Here is a 19,142-nt window from a genome sequence, read left to right as displayed (position 1 = left end):
TACAGGAATGTGACAGCTGACCTGTGGAGACCATGTCTTTTGATTCTGGACACATAAATTAGAGGGCAAGAATGCAGGACAACCTTATGGTTCCGTGTGGGACATGGCCGACAAAGTACACAGGCATTACACGTGTCAGGGTGAACTCAAACAACAGCTTTAAGCCACTGTGATAAATTCATCTAACATTCACATTGTAAATCCTATGACAAATATCTAGTTGCATATTATTATGCAGCGGAAATGTGTGCGAAACTTCTCAACAATTTAAATCGAGTTAAACATCTCAGAGTGTGTAGAGTATTTGTCATCACACACTAAAATGACAGCGTAAAGCGATAATGCCCATTAGAAAAATGCAAGCTCTCAGAAATGAAATGCCAGAGCAAAACTCACAAGATGGATTTAACGGTGTGTTTCTAACTCATGTATCAGTGCGCTGAGCATCGCCATCGAGCTCTGCGGAAAGCAAGTTAGGCATCGCTGAAACCGGCAGCAGAGCCACACTATGAGATTAATACCGTTCAACTAATGGGATTCATATGAGTTGTGAGGTGCCTAATTTATTTACTTTGTCAGTGACACACAGATATGCGCACACACAGCAACACACAAGGGAAAAAAACACAAATACAGTAAAAATGCCCCCACTTTACAGTAAGTGAGAGATCAATAATGATGGATGAGGGCCTTTTATACAATCGGCATGTTCTCCTCAGTTCACAGCCATATGACACCACGCCTGTGGCTATCCCATTCTGCACTTCAGCAGTCAATCACATCCCAGCTTTAAAAATAACAGTTTGTTAGCACCATTGATTTAGCACTTAGAGCGTGTCCTTATTACCTTGTAATTATGGTCAGTGTTGACATAACAGCACAGACAACCAGGCCTCCCACCCTCTAAGAGAATTTATGGGCCCTGGTTTTATTACGGCCATTTCATGTGTCTGGGTCCCCAGTTAAGCGACAGACTTGAGTTCTAGCCAAGGGCCCGTATTTCACTCATCGAGGTCAGGGTTCTCAGGATTCCCCCGTAAAACTGAACTGTGGCAGGGGCCTGCGTGTACACGCAGAAGACGCAGGGAAGCCCTCCCCAAGGGCTCATTAAAACAAATAGCCGATTACAGGCTATAATGTAAATAATGCTATTCATGGGGGAATGTGATGCTTTTAGGACGCAAAATGGGACACGGGTGGAGTCGTGTCATCCAACGAAACCAAACAGTCGGAAGCTGTGCGGAGATCACCTCTAAATAATTTACAACCAGACCCACGCTTTAAATCCATTAGAGGATAGTTAGAATACTCTTGCGTAGTCTGTCACTATGTTATGACTTCAGCATACAGCTCGACAAAACAAGAGTAATCTGTGTCATTAAGATTATGAGATACTACAACCAAGACTTGCTTCCAACCTAGACCTAGTTTGCTTTAAGGTCTTCCGTGAAGCAGTAATCTGATCCATACAGTGAAAAGTAATGCGCCAGGCAGAGCTGAGGCAGTTTGAGGCGGATCTGCAGCACAGAGCCAGGTCCCCTTTGTTTCCCCAAGTACACTGCCTTTGTCATCCTTACGTGAAAAATTGACATAGCTGTTTTGACATTTTCCCCTATCAACCAGCACGCACAGACAGAGAAGGCTGGCATCTCATTAATCTGGCACTGCCAAGATAACCTCAATTAAAAATCCATCTTCTGTGACGAGCATATTTCACCTGTGCCATATCTGCTCTTACAAACAAAAGGCTTCATTTCCTTTAACACAAACTGTTACCGTTGGTTTATCTATCTGCCCCTAAATCCTTGACTTCTGTTACTATAAAAGTTTCGGCACTAAAACTAGAAAACATCACAAGTAATTAAAATTCAGTGGCTGCAGCTGCTGATTAAAGATGCCAGAAATATGAGGTTGAATACATAATTTCTCAATCTCTAGAGCATAATAAACAACAAAAAGGCTGAATCTACTGTAAATTCCTCCTTCCTCCGCTCTTCATATAATTTAGCCTAAACACAGAACATGATGATTCAATTTCAAACCGACCAATAGAAACTGTCTGGGAACAAGTCCCTGTACGCAGCAGAGTTAAGAGCGCCCAAATTACAAGCCATTGATTTCCAGTAGGGTGGCTTTTCACTGGTAGATACTCTGCATGTAACTACAAGATGGCCATAAAACACGAGGAAATAGATTGAGAGAAAAAGAGCTGAGATGCAGGATGGCTTCACCTGCAGTTTATGTCAAACAGAAAGGAAGGGCTTCGCATGGCTGCTTACTCAATTAACCCCTGTGATAGAGGCTCCATAATGAACAACAGCACCATTACGCAGCGGCCCGAATAGCACTTCACCCTAGTGGCCTGGGAATAGACAATGCCACTGTGGGTGCTTCACTGCTGCATCGAGACACAGGCGCTCACTAACAGAGGAATTTAGACGTTGGGGATATCAGCATGTTCAGAAAGTAAACGAGGGCAGAGTGATTACTGGTATTGATGTTGTTTAACCCTTAAATAATTACATATTCTACACATCTGCATCACATTTTACTAATTTTAAACTACTGTAATTCCTCCTGTAATTATGTCTACAAGTCAAGGGTGTAATCAGAAATAGTTTCCATTAGAGATGAACGGAAGAACAGTAATCTCCCATTTCAACTGAATTGGAGAAAGTGTGTCCAGGAAGCACAGCATTCTGAGAGAAGTTTAAATAACCTCTTGGATTACTGTTTTTCTTATGGTGATGCTGACCTTGCTAACGATGTAGATGAGATCTCCTCTCTGGAAGGCCAGCTCGTCCGACTCGTCGGCCTGGCAATCCCATAAACCCTGGTAGTAGTTAGCGTAATCTGATGACGAAGCTGAGAGGAAATGCAGAGCACAAATTTAAATAGAAGAGCAAGAAAATGTTCTTTTCCCCACTGTGAACCATTAGGATGGACATTTTCTCATTATTAGTAGAAGCCTGTAATGAGGTTCTGACCTGGTTTGTTCTTCTCACTGCTCTCATCTGCCAGATCTGGAAAATCCTCTTCTAAACAAACAAAACACAGCAAAATGATATTTGTGACAAAACATTTATCGTTTATGAGCAGGAAGCATTTTTTAACTAGATATCAGGAGCCAAACATTTTAACTGTATTATCTAACAGGGAAAAACCAGCAGATTAATGATAAGAAACATTACCTGCTGCTCAAGGAAAACTATTTGTTTTTGTCTCACACATTTAGGGCAAATGTGCCTTTAAAAAAAGCATCACGATAAAACAAATCAAACAAAAAATTAATAAAATACATTACAGCCAATGCCTGATGCATCTCCACAAGACACGATATGTCTCTTTTTCTTTAACCAGACTGAACTCCTCATTGAGGATCAATTTGTTCACATTTATCAGCGACCCAGGCAGGAAAAGTTAAAGAATAAGAGGCTGTCTTTAAGGCAAGCGGAGGCGGACATGTCATTGACTGCGGGGCGTGGCACCCGGTGGTCTGAGAGGTGACACAGTGATATGCCTGCCCTCTGTCTCCCACATCCATCCTTAACAGTAGCAGGCTGACAGCCACGCCACAACCCAGCAACACTATCCACCTTCTAGCACAACCTGCGCCTCTGCTTCCAGGAAGACCAGGAAGGACGACACACACACACACACACACACACACACACACAGTATATCCACATGCATATTTGTGATTATATGTACAGTGTAGATGCAGAACACTTCTCGCTGTATATGTTAGGGTGATCTTTTCTCCTGCTTTTCTTTCTCAAATACACACTTGCAGGTTGTTGCACATTTCATGAATAAAACAAAATCTTCTTAAATATGCAAAAGATATCATTATAAATGGCTTATGGCTTATACTTAATGAAATATGAAAATGCCGTGCATTGTTACGGCACCAAAAAAGAGAAAGAAAAAAAACGTGATTTTAATTCTGTTTCCAAAGGGTCCAAACATTTGTTCAAAACTCTTCAACTGCTGTTCAGAAGAGCATTCCTCAGTCGAGAGGCCACCGCTATGGGCCGACGGTTTCTATATCAAAGTGATTTAATTTTCCAGTCAATAAAATCAGTCATCAGCACCAGAGCCAATACCACCATCGCACTGAATTCTGCCTGCAACTGAGCCATTTTCGGAGTTTTGCTCTCACAAAACTGAGGGAGCTCATCACAGGGAAAATGATGCCTCACTCCTACTCGACATTTCTTGGCTAGTTTGGCTGCTGCACATGCAAGATGTATCTGACCAGGGTACAATTTTGTAAATTCTGCTATTTTCCAGATATTTAAAGTTAATAACTCTTGAAAAGTAATCTTAAACATTCACATGAGCAGTGAATGAAGTAAAGTCAAAGAAATTGACAAAATATAGTCATTGCAAAGACTAATGTACTATCCAGGAATATTTCTATTTGTTAAGAAAGGAAGATTCCTCAAATACAAACACAAGCTTGTATTTTGCAATCCTGCTCCATGGAATTAACTATAAATCTAATAATTTAACAGTATCTAATCACTGTGTAGGAGCTGTAAGTGAGCAAAGAGAGGTGCAGAATGATTGATAAGTGAATGGGTGAGAAAGTGAACGAAAGAGCCCGTCATTCGATATGCCATCTGTGGTCAGAGTCTGTACCTCTTCCCAGATGGCTTTGAACGCCGGCGTGACAGTCTGAAGACTGATTTCCCTCTCACCAGTGATTTTGGCAAAGGTAATGTACTCACTGAGTGAAACAGAATCTTGATGTATCTTATTTAATAGAAAGAGTGATGGACGATGGCCCTGAGAAGATCAGATCACCCCTTTTGTCCTTCTCGGGATCTTGTAGCCACCCTGACACATGGGACTGTCTCGCCCCTCAGTGGGAACTCACACACACTGTCTTGCAACATTCTCAATCAAACTCTCTAATTTCTATTAAACATGTGACATTAAGAGCTCCAGAACTATTTTAAGCCCTGAGAGATGCAGTTTTTACTTCCTTTCAACTAAATTGCTGTTGCTAGGCAATTTTAGCCAAAACTCTGCTTAGTGGATTGAATTGTAGGCCATTTGTTGCCTGGCAACATTAGCTAATTGGACGTTCTATGACAGAGCATTCGGAACTACTCGGCTCTCGCTGATTTCAACAACATAACTGTTTCTCAACAGATGGCTCTCAGTGAAATAAGGAGGGAGACCAGAGGAAGCCGATTTCTAGTCAGTGTGAGGAGAGTCCTCCCTTCCTGCCCCGTGCGCCTCTGCAGCAGCCACCTCAGTCCTGACACGCTTATTAGTGTTGCTTGATTTAAAATGAGCGATCAGTCTGGGTGCCGTGGTGGTAGGGAAGTACCTGGCAACACAAATTTCACAGCCAGGGGAGATCATCACAGATATTTCTCGCTGCAAAAATCCCTCAGGGCTCGAGTGTGCATGAGGCAGCGCGACTGTGTCTATTTATCTGACTGAGTATCATGAGAGTATGAGTGTGCAGCCTTCCTGTGTGTGTGTGTGTGTGTGTGTGTGTGTGTGTGTGTGTGTGTGTGTGTGTGTGTGTGCTTATGACTATCTGCATACCTGGCAGCACCTCATAGATATCCTCGTCCTCCTCGTCGACCTCCCTCGTTTCATGCCTTCCTCCCAGTTTGCCGCTCTGAAAGGCCTGGGCAGCACTGGGCCGAGGCAGGGGAGGGCCGGTCAACCCCTCAATGTCATCATAGGTCTCCTCTTCCTCCTCCTCATCCTCCTCATCATCGCAAGGGATGGAGGTGGAGCGGAGATCTATGAGAGACGGAGAGAGACAACGTTATGGGCGGCGTAAGCGTCAAGATGGAGTACAGCGTGGCACAAAAGACACACACATGAATTAAAGGGCAAAGTAAGAGAAATGTTTAAAGGGTCCTGACTGCACAATAGGCTAGGACACGTGCCATGTAGTAGCAGTGCAGCAGTGACAAGCACTGGAGGCTTGAATTCTGCCTGCAATGAAAGATTATTTTCATTATTCATTAATGTGTTTATAATTTCTTTGATTAAAAAAATAATTGCGGTGCCTGAAACAATGAAAAACGGCCATTAGTATAACAAATCGTAACATTTAAGAAGTCAGAGCACGCAAATGTTTGGCATTTTTGCTTGATAAATAATTTAAATGCTTTCACATTTTTCCTTCTGTTTATCTTTCAAATCTGAATTTTGGGTTGTCCGTTGTCCTAGTGATTAAGACGCATACAATATAATCACATCTTTTGTTTTATGTCTTTCTCTCTATATCTTGCATTTCCTATCTGTATCTCTACTATCAGTATCAAATAAAGGCAAAATGCCAAAAATAATATTACCATAAAGTTTTTGGAAGAGAGTCCACAAAAAAGGAAAGTACATGTCAGCCTTGCTCTCAGGTTAATTCAGGAGGTGAAGAGGGTTAATAATAATCATCTACATGTTATGAATCTGACTGCATTTTGTAGTAAAACTCGTCTGGAAGGAAGTAAGACAAACTGCAGAGTGTCTGTTACTTCCCGCAAATCAGTGGCCCGGCCTGAGCCCATTTTAGAGTAGAATAGGCAGGAGCGCTCGCTCAGATGGAGGAGCCGACTCATTGCAGGCGACTGGCCACTGCAACACAGGGTATCAGGTCCTCTGCCGTACACCAGCGGCCAAGCAGAAATCAATGTCACTGGAGGATAACCAGAACATCTACCAATCAATTTCCTGTAAGTTGGAATTCGGTAGGAGGGTTAGGGGAGGAGAGGTTGCAAGGAGGGGGGGGAACTAGAGCTACATGATGGTGCACATGACATGGTGGCTGACATGTCGAATGAGGAGATTCAGGACTCGGCTGTGCAGTTAGTGATGGATCGGGTGGTTTTCATCTGAGTCAGAGATGATAAAGGGCTCTCTTTCATTTCTGACCTTTCTGCCCCTCGAAAACAAAAGCAAACTTTAGTGGAAAACTCAGGGAAAAAAAGAAGGTTTATACTGCTTTAACTGTATTTTCCAATTGATCTATGTGGCTTTTAAAAAGTCAACTCAAGTCAATTTTATTTATATAACCCAATATTAATTTGTCTATGAGGGCTTGACAATCTGAAAATATGAAATCCTCTATCCTTAAAATCTTGATTCAAATAAGGACAGAGAAAAAAGAAACATTTAAGCAGAAGTAACAAAGCAGAGACCGCCCTTCCAGAAAACTTCACATAAAATATGCACCGGCAGAAATTACAAAGAGATGCTGGCTTACCTTTAAGTACAAAATTGATTTGGTCCACCCATTCTCTGGCCTCTTGAGGACTGCTAGCAGTGAACTAATGGGAAATAGGGGCAATAATCCCACAATTATCATCACATCTAAGGGTGCATTTATATGGAAATAAAAGTCCTGATATTTAATCTTTACTTTAATACACCAGCTCTCTTCCGAGCTGCCTAGTAAGGAAGAAAGAGCAAATAGAAATGTTCCCTTTTAAAATATCTATGAAATTATCAGATCGAAAATATTCAATTAAGAAATAAATTCTTAGTGACTGTGAGAACAGTGTTATACTCAGGCAGTATGACTGCTAATATGCCAGATGGATGTGTGGATAAAATGTTTTCCGAATGGATTTCTACTGAATTTTTTAAGCCAATGCAAATATTTGATAGTCAGATAACCAAGATTAATTTATTTAAACATAATCACATCAAGATCTCCATCTATTATTTTAATTTTTTTTATTATTTTCTCAATTATTTGACATCCTCAAATGTTTTGTTTTGTTCAATCAAACGTCCAAATTCCAAAAATAATTTGTTTACTATCATAGAGGATGGGCAAAACCAGCAAGTATTTACATTTGAAAGGTCTGAATCTATACATTTTTGGCACTTTTGTATAAATAATCACACTAGAGACTAATCAAGTATTTTGACCAAGAAATTTACTTTAAAGTAGAAAACTAAACTTCTCAGTGCTCTCTAGTGGACCAACTATGTAACGGAGTTTCAAAATTACATTAAAAAAATCTTTTGCATTTATGTACTGCAATTTCTTGTTACTTATTGGACGACATATACACAGATATGAAAATATCTGTTACAGTTTAAGCTCAAATCGGCTGATGTATCGGTGGGATGTAATTTAGATTTTAGATATTTCTGCTAAAGGAAAAGGGCTAATTTTTACGTACGTTACTTCCAATCTTCACAAAATAATGTCTGTCAGTATTCCTCAATAATAATATTACTCAAACTCCCTGACACATACTTTTAGTTAGTACTCTGTAAAGGCTTGTTGTGGTAATACTGACCTGAAAAGCCCGCCGGCCAGGGCAAAAGAGCTCGAAAGAGGCGTTTTTTTTGGAGTCTTTTCTAAGGTTGGTCACCAGCTGCACACTGTAGTCGATGATATAAAAGGAACCCTTCTGCTGCTTATCTGTAGGGAGGAGTACATGTGGTAGGATGTTATCTGATTCAGTTTATGAGCCTATAATGTTTCTGTCCGTTGGCATTTCAAACAAACCTTTTTCACTCCCAAAGTAGTAGAATATTGAATTGTTCAGAACACACCATCTCTTTTGCCACTCTGAGCCAAAGAAGCTGTGATCTGGAGAAAGAAGTGCCCAATGATCAAATGGAAAATACTAATTTCTTCAAATATATGTTTTGCTCAGGTTTTTTCCTATAGTCGACCACCCATCTAGCCCTCCAAGTAACTAAAACAAACGGTCAGCATTACTTTATAAAACTACTTGACCCAGGGCTGCTATACCTCTTCGTTTCTTCTCCAAGAAGCCTTGCTTCAAGATGTTGCTGAGGTCCTGGGCTGCCACAGAGGGGATGTCACCAAAGTCTGTGAACAGAAGCAGTTCATTTGTAAAATTTATAAAAAGGTAAGGAAACTTTTATAGACAAAAGAAGCCAAAGGTGGCTTTTTCAGATGTCTTGTTTTGTCCAGCCAATAGTCCAAAATCCAAAGATATTAAATTTATAATGATGTAAAAGAGAGATAAGCAGCAAATCATCACATTTGTGATGCTATAACCAAAGAAAGTTTGGCATTTTTCTTGATAAATGAGTTAAAAACAATTAATTTGTTAATCAACTAATCAATTCACCAACTGATTATTTCAGCACAAACTCCTAATAAGCTGCACTTAAAATGTTCCTCATTATACGCACACACAAACACACACCATGGACATAAAGTCTCCAACCCTGTGGATCAAATACATCCCTGCTAGGCTTTAGAAAGCTGGGATCGATACATGTACAGTGCTGCTGAGCAATGCAGTCCATTCATCTGCTCACATTGCACTTTTAATGGGAGCAACCTTCCTGTGGAAATCCAAACAACTCTCTTCAATTTGCAAAGTCAAATTTTAAACATGATAGGACGATAGCGTGACTTAAGAGGCTTTAGTTAATTAGTGCAGTTGTTTGGCAACTACTGCGCAATGCAGTTCACATAGTATTTAGCTTACTGTGCCATTTGAGCTGGAGAGAAGTAGTTTTAAAGAGGAACTCTTAGTAGTAGAGACGCTAAGTGTTTTATGTTTCTGCGTCGAATCGACGGCGTAGCCGCGCAGACCCCTCTGTGTCGACGCAAACCCCTCTCCGAGCCCTCAGCCCGTAGCTCGACGCGCACCTCCAAAAAATTTAACTTTGCGTTGAGGTGACGCAGACCGCAAGGACTGTGATTGGTCAACTCCACCTGTGTGTTGATAGTCGGTGTTTCAAGCAGCCGACTGTCGCGAGTAGCGACATGCTAGTTCACTGACATCAGCTTTGCAAATAAACTCAGACATATTTTGGTTACAATGACGGGGTTATCCGTTTGTAAAGTTTACAAATGTCAGTAACGTTTTGAAATTAGCACTTCGCCAGCAAGCAGTACTTTGTGGGCAGTCGTGCTAAAGTTTGTCTCTCTCTCCTTCGCTCGCTATTGTCAGAAATGGCAGGGTTTCGCGATTGATTTTCGCTTTCTCTTACGCCTTTGTTGCATTTTTTTTGAATATGCTGGAAGATAGGGCTTTAGCAGAATTTGAGGGTGTAGTTAAAATGACTTTGTTTGGTGTTTTCACCTTTATGGGACAGTTAAAATCTAACAGGAAACATCGTACGGTAGTTATATAGCATTCAACCTAACCACTCCACCACCAGGATGCCTATAGAGAAGCGATTTTAACCAGTTCTTTCATGTTTGGAAGTTCTAACAAGAAATATGCCTATTTGACCTATTTTCTACCCTTTAGCCATTAGAAGGGAACTTGTAAAGCTGACCCCATGTCGGCCTCAAGGGTCATCTTCCGCCCTGTGTTTCAACAGGGGTACCTGGCTTTCCACGTGTCAAAAACAAAGCTCAGCTTCCTCCGAATTCATTAGTCAACAGGCATTAGCCTTGCAGGGGAAAAAAGCAAAGGGAGAGCAGGAACCGCCTTTTTAGTCTGAAACACAAGAACAATTTAAAGACCATTTACTCTAATGTCAGTGTGACACCCCATTCAGACCGCTGATGACAAGGGGAATGCCTGGAGTCCATCCCACTAAGAAAGGACCTGTTTAACTGCTGGGAAAAACCAAACATGTCATCCCACATTTTGGTCCTCTGGTTTAAACAAAGAGCATCCCCCAACATTAGACAAACAGGAACCTCTTCCTCATTCATAAAAATCAGCAACATGAAAAACTCCCACTACGTAATGCACTCTCTCTGAAAGTTTTCATTTTGAATCTATTCTCAGTGAGTTGTGTTTGAATAACTTTGATCTAGAGAGCAAAAATAAAGCTGATATTGGCTTTTTTTTTTTTTTTGCTTGGCTAACACTCCAGGGATTGAAGTTCACAACAATCCAGCCTGTGATCCCATAACCCTGCACCACTTCAGCTCGTGGGCCTGACAGATGAGCGGGTCATTCCAGAGCAGAGCCCCAGACACCTTACAGCACTAACACGCTCACATATCATCAGCCTGCCTTTGTGGATGGACTGACCGGTGACACTATAAATACAGAGGTGCTAAGGACTGTTTTGTCAAAGAGAACCTGATTCAGTACATCATAACAAACAGCGGTCATTATGCTCCCCCACCTCATCTATCCGCTGGCAGTCCGTCCATTTCTTTCCTGGGCCTGCTTCCCTGTTGCGGCCCACTTCTAATCCCCTCATCTATCTGCTTCCCTCGCTCTTCATTTATCTCAAAGGTCGAGCCGGGCTAATAGATGAGGAGGTACAAAATCAACACAGGATCACTCTGATCTGCTTGAGTCAATAAACATTACACATTCATGCGTGTTTCACACTTTAACGCCAGGTGACCAGACCTCACTTGACTGTCCTGCTTTTTATTAATTTCAAACATGGGTACAACTTTAGTGAAAATGGAAACAAGTACACAATAGTTCTGGATTCTTCCACAGGGTAGCAGCACAACCTAAAAGCATCATGCTGCTTAATGCTGCTTGCTCAAGTCCCTGATCCCACCCTAAACAAAAGCAGACTCTGATTGGTCCTGAGTTAACAATGCCTCCTTTAATGAAAATTAGCCACTAACACCTCTTTGGGACCCGTGCAGTTTTAAGTGGATATTCAGAGGTAATGTTATTTGAAAATGTGTAATTAAGGGCGTTAAAAAACCCCAACAACCATCATGCTGTTTGAGTTTTGAGTTTGACTACAGGCACGGAGAGACACATTAATGCATCTAATTAAGGCCTCATCAAAATCGCAGACAGACGGCACTCTTTCATAAAAATCATAAATTGCGTTATCAATTATTCAGGGCAATGCCATGACTTCATTTTCATCCCTTTTGTGTTTTAATTAGCACCATCCACAGCTTTGGTATTGGCATTAATTTGATGGCAATTTATTGATATTTCAGCATAACCTATTTAGCTGAGTGCAATTACCAACAAAAAGAAGTAGACAGATGTGATGTTAGTTGCATCGCATGCTTTGTTAATCAAGGTGAGGAGTTGCTACAGGCTACGCTAACTGAATCTAACTGCTCTCAGTGGTCATCAGCAAGAAAAGATGCGAGTCACCCCATTTCTAAATGGAAGGAAATAATCAATAGAAATTGACCAGAGATATGTGTTTAATTGATCCTGACAAAGGGATATTTTCAGCAAGCTGACCTGGGTGCTGATAAGTGCTCTGTTCTGTTGCCTTCCTTAACTTGTTTTAAACTCGGGGAGAGATACACAACAATGCATCTGAGCTGCCAGTGGTTTGCCACAGCCGCAATCTCTCATTTGGTTATTCACACTCTCTCAGCGTGGTGTTATGAGCTCAGCAGTTGATCCCGCAAGAAAAGGCTGATTTATGTTAGCATGACCAGAGGGAGTTAATGTATTCTCTCATTAAAATCCACTTTACTTAGGCAGAAAGTCAATCAAAGGCTGGATAGAGAGTGAATCAAAATGAAGGGAAATGGTTGGGTGGGAGAACTAATATGTTGCATTAGATCTAACGGTGGTCATAATGCAACAAAGATGTTATGAAAACACAAAAATGCACTGGAAATGTTGATGGTGCCACAGAAGATGAAAGTGCTGAAGGAACTCTTTAGTATCTTTTCTATGAGACAGTAGGAAGGCAGAGAGGAGCGACAGCACTGGCAGGGTTCAGTCTCAGCAGGGGAACTTGTACTTCCAGAGGGTTTGAAACACTATTGTATCCACAGCTATAGAAAAATTACAATAAGTTAGCCAGTTACATGGAGAAAGATTGAGAGATGAGGGAGAAAAAAAGCCCTTTATCAGAAGAAAAAAATCGGCTTGTAACAAAAGCTTTTTTCCTTCTTTTTTCTTTTGCTATTCTGTGCCGTTTTTTTCACATTTGGAAATTTTGTATGTAAAAACACGTTACCTAAAGGCATGCAGATGTATACTGTATGTAATATACTGTATAGGTGTTATGAAAGATGTCTGCTGTATTTATGAGGTTTGACATATAAGTAGTGTATTGTAATGTGTGTAACATGTTTGGAATGACGTGGGGAAAAATGAGCTGATAATATTTTTATCTAGATAAGAACATCAATATCTATCTAGTCTATTTGATGTCTGCATCCCTGTGATGGCTAAAATTGGTTGTCTTTTGTGCTTCATTCTTTTTATTGTGTGTGTCATGGCTCCTTGATATTTTACTTGAAGCCCTGCAAGTTTTTGCGGCCCTTTGTGTTTTATGGGTTATATTATATATTTGTAATGTTTTAGTCTCATCTGTTGTTGTGAAGTCATGATTGTCATGAGCGCTGTATGTGTGTATGTTCTATAACAGCTTTATTTGGTTTCTAATCATTTATATTACATTCTAATGTATGTGCTTTGATGGTCTATTGTCTGCTGTAGGGCTGCAACTAAAATAATCGATTAATCTGTCAATTATTCCCTTGATTTATTGTTTGGTCTTTAAAATGTCATAAAATAGTGAAAAATGCCCATTACTAGCTCTTGAAGCCCACGTTGAAATATTCAAACTGCTCATTCTGTCCAAACAACAGTTCAAAACCTAAAGATATACATTTTATTATAATTCTATCTTAATAAATCAAGAAAAACAGCCAATACATACATTTAAGAAGCTAAAACCAGTGTATTTGTGGTATGTTTGCATTAAAAATGACTTAAACTGATCATCAAAAGTGTTGCTGATTAATTTTCGCCATCGACTAATCAGTAAATTGACTAATTGTTTCAGCTGTACTCTGCTCTTTGTTGTGCTTGTTTGTTTCTTTTCATTCGTAACAACTGAGGATGGAAATTATCCTTTTGAATAAAACTAGCAAACTGACATCACATTCTTGTTATGTTATGTTATGTATGTGAAAGAAAGAAAGAAAGAAAGAAAGAAAGAAAGAAAGAAAGAATCTTATATATTGTTCCGGAGAATAACACAACCTACTGCCAGCAAAAAACACAAAACTAAACTACAGGGAAGTACATCAGTTAACACTGGCCACTCTATGGGATTAATACATCTTCTGTATTTAGGAGTGTGAAGAAGAGGTGACCCCCCCCCCCTCCCTCACAGCAAAGGTAGGAATCAAAATCAGCGAGTTATCATATGTTTTCTTTCTCCAGTGCTTAGTCCCTGAGCACGGGGGCTCTCACAGAGAGGTATTGCATTGAATGCAGCATCAGGGGGCAGGACCCGACCCCCACGTGAACTCTGCTGATGAGGTGAAACAGAAGGCAGAGAGAGGCTCCCCGGCCCTGAGGGGGCTGCAGGGAGGAATGCTGCTGACTCTACAGACGAAGCGAGAGAGACCACAATCCTCTTTGATACTGTCCTTGATTAGGAAAAAGGATTCACTCAGTGCACCTTCACCCACCCGGCGCTCAATCTGCGCGCAGGCCAAAGCTAAATTGATACATTTTTCCTCATTAAAGTAGGAGGCCTTTGCTGCGCGTCCCTCCAGCGAGGCGGCCGTCAGAAGGGAGGAGAGAGACTGAGAGGCACTGAGGTTAAGGGCAGAATGTCTTCCCTGCCCTCCTCTCCTCCCCGTGATTTGATTAGGACTTCAGTCATCGATACATAAAGCGTGTTTAGAACCTCCTAATGCATGTGTTTGAACCAAAGAAAACATGCAGTGCATTATATCAGGCTGCATGATGCCTGTATCGTCGTCTAATAATGTTTAATGGGACAGGGAATTTATGCAGGAGTGATTAAGGATTTCTTTTTTCTTTGGATCAGGGATGTCAATCAGGTTAAACAACAAATGTCTGGATGGAGATAAAAGCTTTACGACTGAGCGAAGAATGAAAACTTTAATATACACATAAATGATCAGGTAAATATTTTATATAGCAGATTTGGATTCTGGAAATTCAGCTACATTGCAACTTAAATGCCGTGCAGAGATATTTGGTGTTAATTTTATTGTCCAACTTAGTCTGTTATGCTTGATGCAATTTGTGAGAACAAAATATTTATTTCTGTGCCTCTTCACAGGATTAGATGTCAAGTCATTCTGGGCTCCGTTTGGCTCTATTCCTATATTCAAACATCGCCGGCCGGCCACTGTAAAGACACTAAGAGGCTAAATTTACTATGTGACATCGGCTTCCCCCTGGGCAGCCATAAGCAGCGTATACAGCGACCCTGAATTTCCCTTTTCTAGATTTACTACCACTATTCAAATGCTTAACTGCAGATACAATGATCCTCTAATCGCTGGGGATGGTTTTCAGCTGCTTCACTGACAGAGACAAAAAAAGAAAAGAAACAGTAGTAAGAATATAAATACCGACAATGGAGGATTTCGGGCCCACAGGAGAGCCTGCATATCTGTGATAAAAACGGGATATAACACAATCAACGACAGAGCCTCAGAGAAAACCGACACGCTCGCTCTCTGAATGTACAGTTATTGCAACTTTAAAATGCTTCTGTTCTTTCCATTAAAATGCTTTAAATATAATTTTAGCAATAAAGTTAAGTAAGTATGTTTGTGAGGACCGTGTTATTGCCCTGTGCTTTCTGAGCAATATATCATGCCTATTACCTTTTTATTATGTAATTGGTTTTATTTTATAGTCACTGCTGTTACATATTATGCCAATAAACAATTATATGATGCTATCGTTCTTTGATTCTTTTCATAAATCACCGGCAAGCCCAATGGGCAACAGGTGTAACAGAAAAATTATTCTGTCAAGGAAAATAAGGCCAAATCCTCAATAAAATCAGAGTCACGCTTAAATCTGAAGAAGGTGGTTTTATATTATATTATTATATTTATTTGAATTATTTTCAGTGTCCAAATTATTTTTTTTTATTTTTTTTTTTACTTATTTGGATTCACATAAACAACTATAAATAAAATAAAAGCAACAGTTCCTTTTAATAAATCATATAAAGATGCTTCTTTATTTGGGCTTTTTTCTCCACTGAATGCCAGAATAAATTGTACTTTTCTTTTAATTTACATTCTGTGTTTTAAATTGTATTCATACTGTGATATATTGAATACATTTTAGCAGGATTCTATTCAGTCTTTCATAAACAAATATGAGTAATGGCTGATTTATTACTCAATTTGGCCTTTTTGTAACACATTAGAATATGTTGCAATTTTTTCTTTTTCTTTTTTTGCAACAGGAAATTTTTTGAAATAACTGCAATAAATTAATAAATAAAAGTGTTACTTAAACTTACTTAAAATTTCTATTATTTTATTTAACCGGTTTACATTAAGAGGCAAGTAAGATAATTGGGGGGGGAGGATTTCTTCCCATATTCATAATTTATTTTAATTTACAAACTTTTGAAAAGTTTATTTTTTTATTATATAAATAAGTAAAATTAAATATGAAAAATAATTAAACCAATCGTTGTTGCAGTGCTTCACTCAGAGGAAAACGGCAAATCAACCTCTCAGACAGTGACTGACGTCATTTAGGACGTATTTTGTGGGAAAATACAAATTAACTCGTAGACAAATATAACACAATATAAACAATAAAATTATCTCAATATTTCAGATTTTTTTTTATTTTATTTGCACTCTTTTTCATACCGTTTTACCACACGTAATCAAAATTACAATTGCTGACCATATTTATTTAGGCAAAGGCACTCTAACTGTAATCAGTGCTGTTTTGCTATCTAAATCTTGAAGTTAATTATGTAATTGCATAATTGTTTTGTTTAAATACAACTGATTACAGTTTTTATACTGCCAAAGAGGAGCAAGTTTCTTTACTATAAAATGTTTTCCCAATTCACAGGCTTCTGATTCAATTTCTTTGAGATAAGCTAACTTACAGCATAGACCACTATAAATCAATAGTAAAAATCTCCATTGTAGATAAGGAATCTTCAGCATACAATTGTAGCCCACGGCAGCCCTGTCCCACTTGGCACACACACACAGTGCTGACTTCTTCCAGCCGAGCGGAGATCCCGGTGTAAAGAGGGATGCATCCTCAACATCCTCGAGTAACTCCACAAGGGCATGTTAATGACCTTAAAGTGCTACATTACAGCAACAATTAAACAGAGGGATCCCAGAGGCATTGGGAGCCGTCGTGTCACTGCCTGTGTACAGGCCAACACATCTCTCCCGTCTCCATTTATTTCCCTAAGAAATCAGCGGGGCCACCTGGGCTTGGCATTGAAACTTCATTCATCTCCAGAAATGGATTCCAGTGGAGGGCAAAATCAAATTCTCATTTGCAAGGCAAGGGGAGAAAGAGAGGGAGTGAAGGCAGGAGGTACCTGGGAACGCTAACCTCTGGGTGAACCCACCGCATCTGATAGTTTTGCTATTTGTCTGTGACATTGACAGCTCTGGGGGAGATTAGGAGCCACCCTGCCCCAGCTTCCCACTTTGCATTCTGCCTATGTGCCTCTTTACAGATGGACTGCTGCACATTTACCTTCGCCTGTTTTCCCATGGTTTCAACACAGCGCTACACCAGAGGCAACAGAGGGATGTAATTATATGCAATGCAACAATAAAACAAAGCAAATGAGGGGAGAGCTGCATCAGAGGGCTTACAAACCGGGAGGAAGCAAAAACTACACGGTGTGGCTTTTGGTGGGGATGAAGCCGGAGATGAGAGTGATGGATGCCCTTCGGTTAAATACGTCCAAATCCCCCCTTCAAGCCGCTCTCTTCTTGCCAGGCAGTGTGAGTGAGTGTGTGAGAGAGAGTGTACAAGATTAATAGTGTAAACAGCGAGGGAGAGAGGGAGAGAAAGGCAGCAGGGAAAGAGAGAGAAAGAAAAGACTATCAGCATCTGCAGCAGCACAGTAGCCCTAGGGGAATAGTGTGAACTTTTGAACCCGGGTGGCAAGCAGTCGCAGCGATGCACAGAGCCTGCTCTTGCCTCGTAATGTGTATGTGTGTATGTGAGTGTGTGTGTGTGTGTGTGTGTGTGTGTGTGTGTTTTTAGAAAAGCACACAGGGTGCAACTGAGAGAGGAAAGGAAAGGAGAGAGAAGGAGAATGACGAAGACTGGAGGTCATTAACATATCCCTCGCTTCCTTGCAAACGAGCTGCCGCTATCCAAATGTCACGAAATCCATACACTGAATGAATGCCGTGAAAAATGAATCTCCAGGCAGATATTCTGACGGATAGATACAGTAGATGGCTATCAGAGAAACTCCAAAGAAACTTCACGACTGATGGGCGTTCTGTGACAGGAAGGCCAATCACTCACACAATTCTGGACTGAGTGCAGACAGGTCACAGGTTGGTCAAGCAAGGGGCCAAAGGTCAAGAGTTCAGTACGTGGGCAGACAGCATGACCTCAGGCCAACAAACCTGCGAGGAGGTCATCTATGCAGACCCAAAATACTGTCCAGGTGCTGCATGCAAATTAGATAAGAAAGTTTTATTCAGCAATGTTTTAACATTTTTGTCCTTTTAATAACCATTTTTTCTTTGTGAAGCACACAGAAACTTGCTCTTTCACATGACTTAATTTGCCTTCAAACACAGACAAGAGGCCAGTTGGTACTTTAAACATTGCTGATTAACCCTCTAATGGAGCATCAATCTGTCAGCTGGCAACGCTTTTTCCTATTTCACCAGCCAAGAGACCCGGGCACGCACTCCCAAAAGCACTTCACTTTATATAGCTTTTTTAAGCTTCAGCCAAAATGACAAAATTTAGATTTAATATTCTATTTACCAGCACTGTGTAATAATGTTGTTACTGTGCATTGGCTACTCATATTCAAATTCAAATGAGAATATGCAGCAGCAAGACATAAATTTAAATTGGTTATCCTACTGCATTCTATTGCAAGTAATTGGTTTAGGAAATTGGGTCGGCACAGTAATCACTGACAGGAGTGACATTCCTGCATTCTTTAAATAGGCCAACACAATAGAACAAACCTGCCTTCAGTGCTAGTAATGTTTATTGATTAATGGCTAGAGAAATTAATTTAAGCAACTATTTTGATAATTGATTAATCGTTTAAGTAATTTTTCAAGAGAAAAAGCCAAACATTCCCTAGTTCTCAGATGTAAGAATAATATGCTGCTTTTCTTTGTCTAATATGACAGAAAACTGAAAATCTTTGGATGGAAAACAAGCAATTTCAAGAAATCACACATCTGTGACATTTTTCACAATTTTTTGACATTTTACAGACTGATTAATCAAGAAAATAATCAAAATAATCGTTAGTTGCAGCCCTCC

General features: G+C 40.2%; 1 protein-coding gene across 4 annotated transcripts in view; it reads right to left on the bottom strand.

The window, feature by feature from the left end:
* Nucleotides 1-19,142, bottom strand: part of skap1 (src kinase associated phosphoprotein 1) — a 31,542-nt gene that overhangs the window by 6,295 nt on the left and 6,105 nt on the right. For all 4 annotated transcript variants that reach the window (XM_028568261.1, XM_028568260.1, XM_028568262.1 and 1 more), the window contains exons 5-11: nucleotides 8,744-8,824; nucleotides 8,495-8,578; nucleotides 8,283-8,407; nucleotides 7,235-7,298; nucleotides 5,566-5,769; nucleotides 2,988-3,038; nucleotides 2,756-2,865 (exon numbers count right to left, since the gene is read on the bottom strand). In XM_028568261.1, coding sequence (XP_028424062.1) covers nucleotides 2,756-2,865; nucleotides 2,988-3,038; nucleotides 5,566-5,769; nucleotides 7,235-7,298; nucleotides 8,283-8,407; nucleotides 8,495-8,578; nucleotides 8,744-8,824 — 719 coding nt within the window. The remainder of the gene's footprint in view (nucleotides 1-2,755; nucleotides 2,866-2,987; nucleotides 3,039-5,565; nucleotides 5,770-7,234; nucleotides 7,299-8,282; nucleotides 8,408-8,494; nucleotides 8,579-8,743; nucleotides 8,825-19,142) is intronic.

The sequence above is a fragment of the Perca flavescens genome, chromosome 21 (genome assembly GCF_004354835.1).
Source record: "Perca flavescens isolate YP-PL-M2 chromosome 21, PFLA_1.0, whole genome shotgun sequence".
NCBI classification, from domain to species: Eukaryota; Metazoa; Chordata; class Actinopteri; order Perciformes; family Percidae; genus Perca; species Perca flavescens.
The sequence above is the reverse complement of the archived record's forward strand: the minus strand, read 5'-3'. Positions and strand labels throughout refer to the sequence as shown.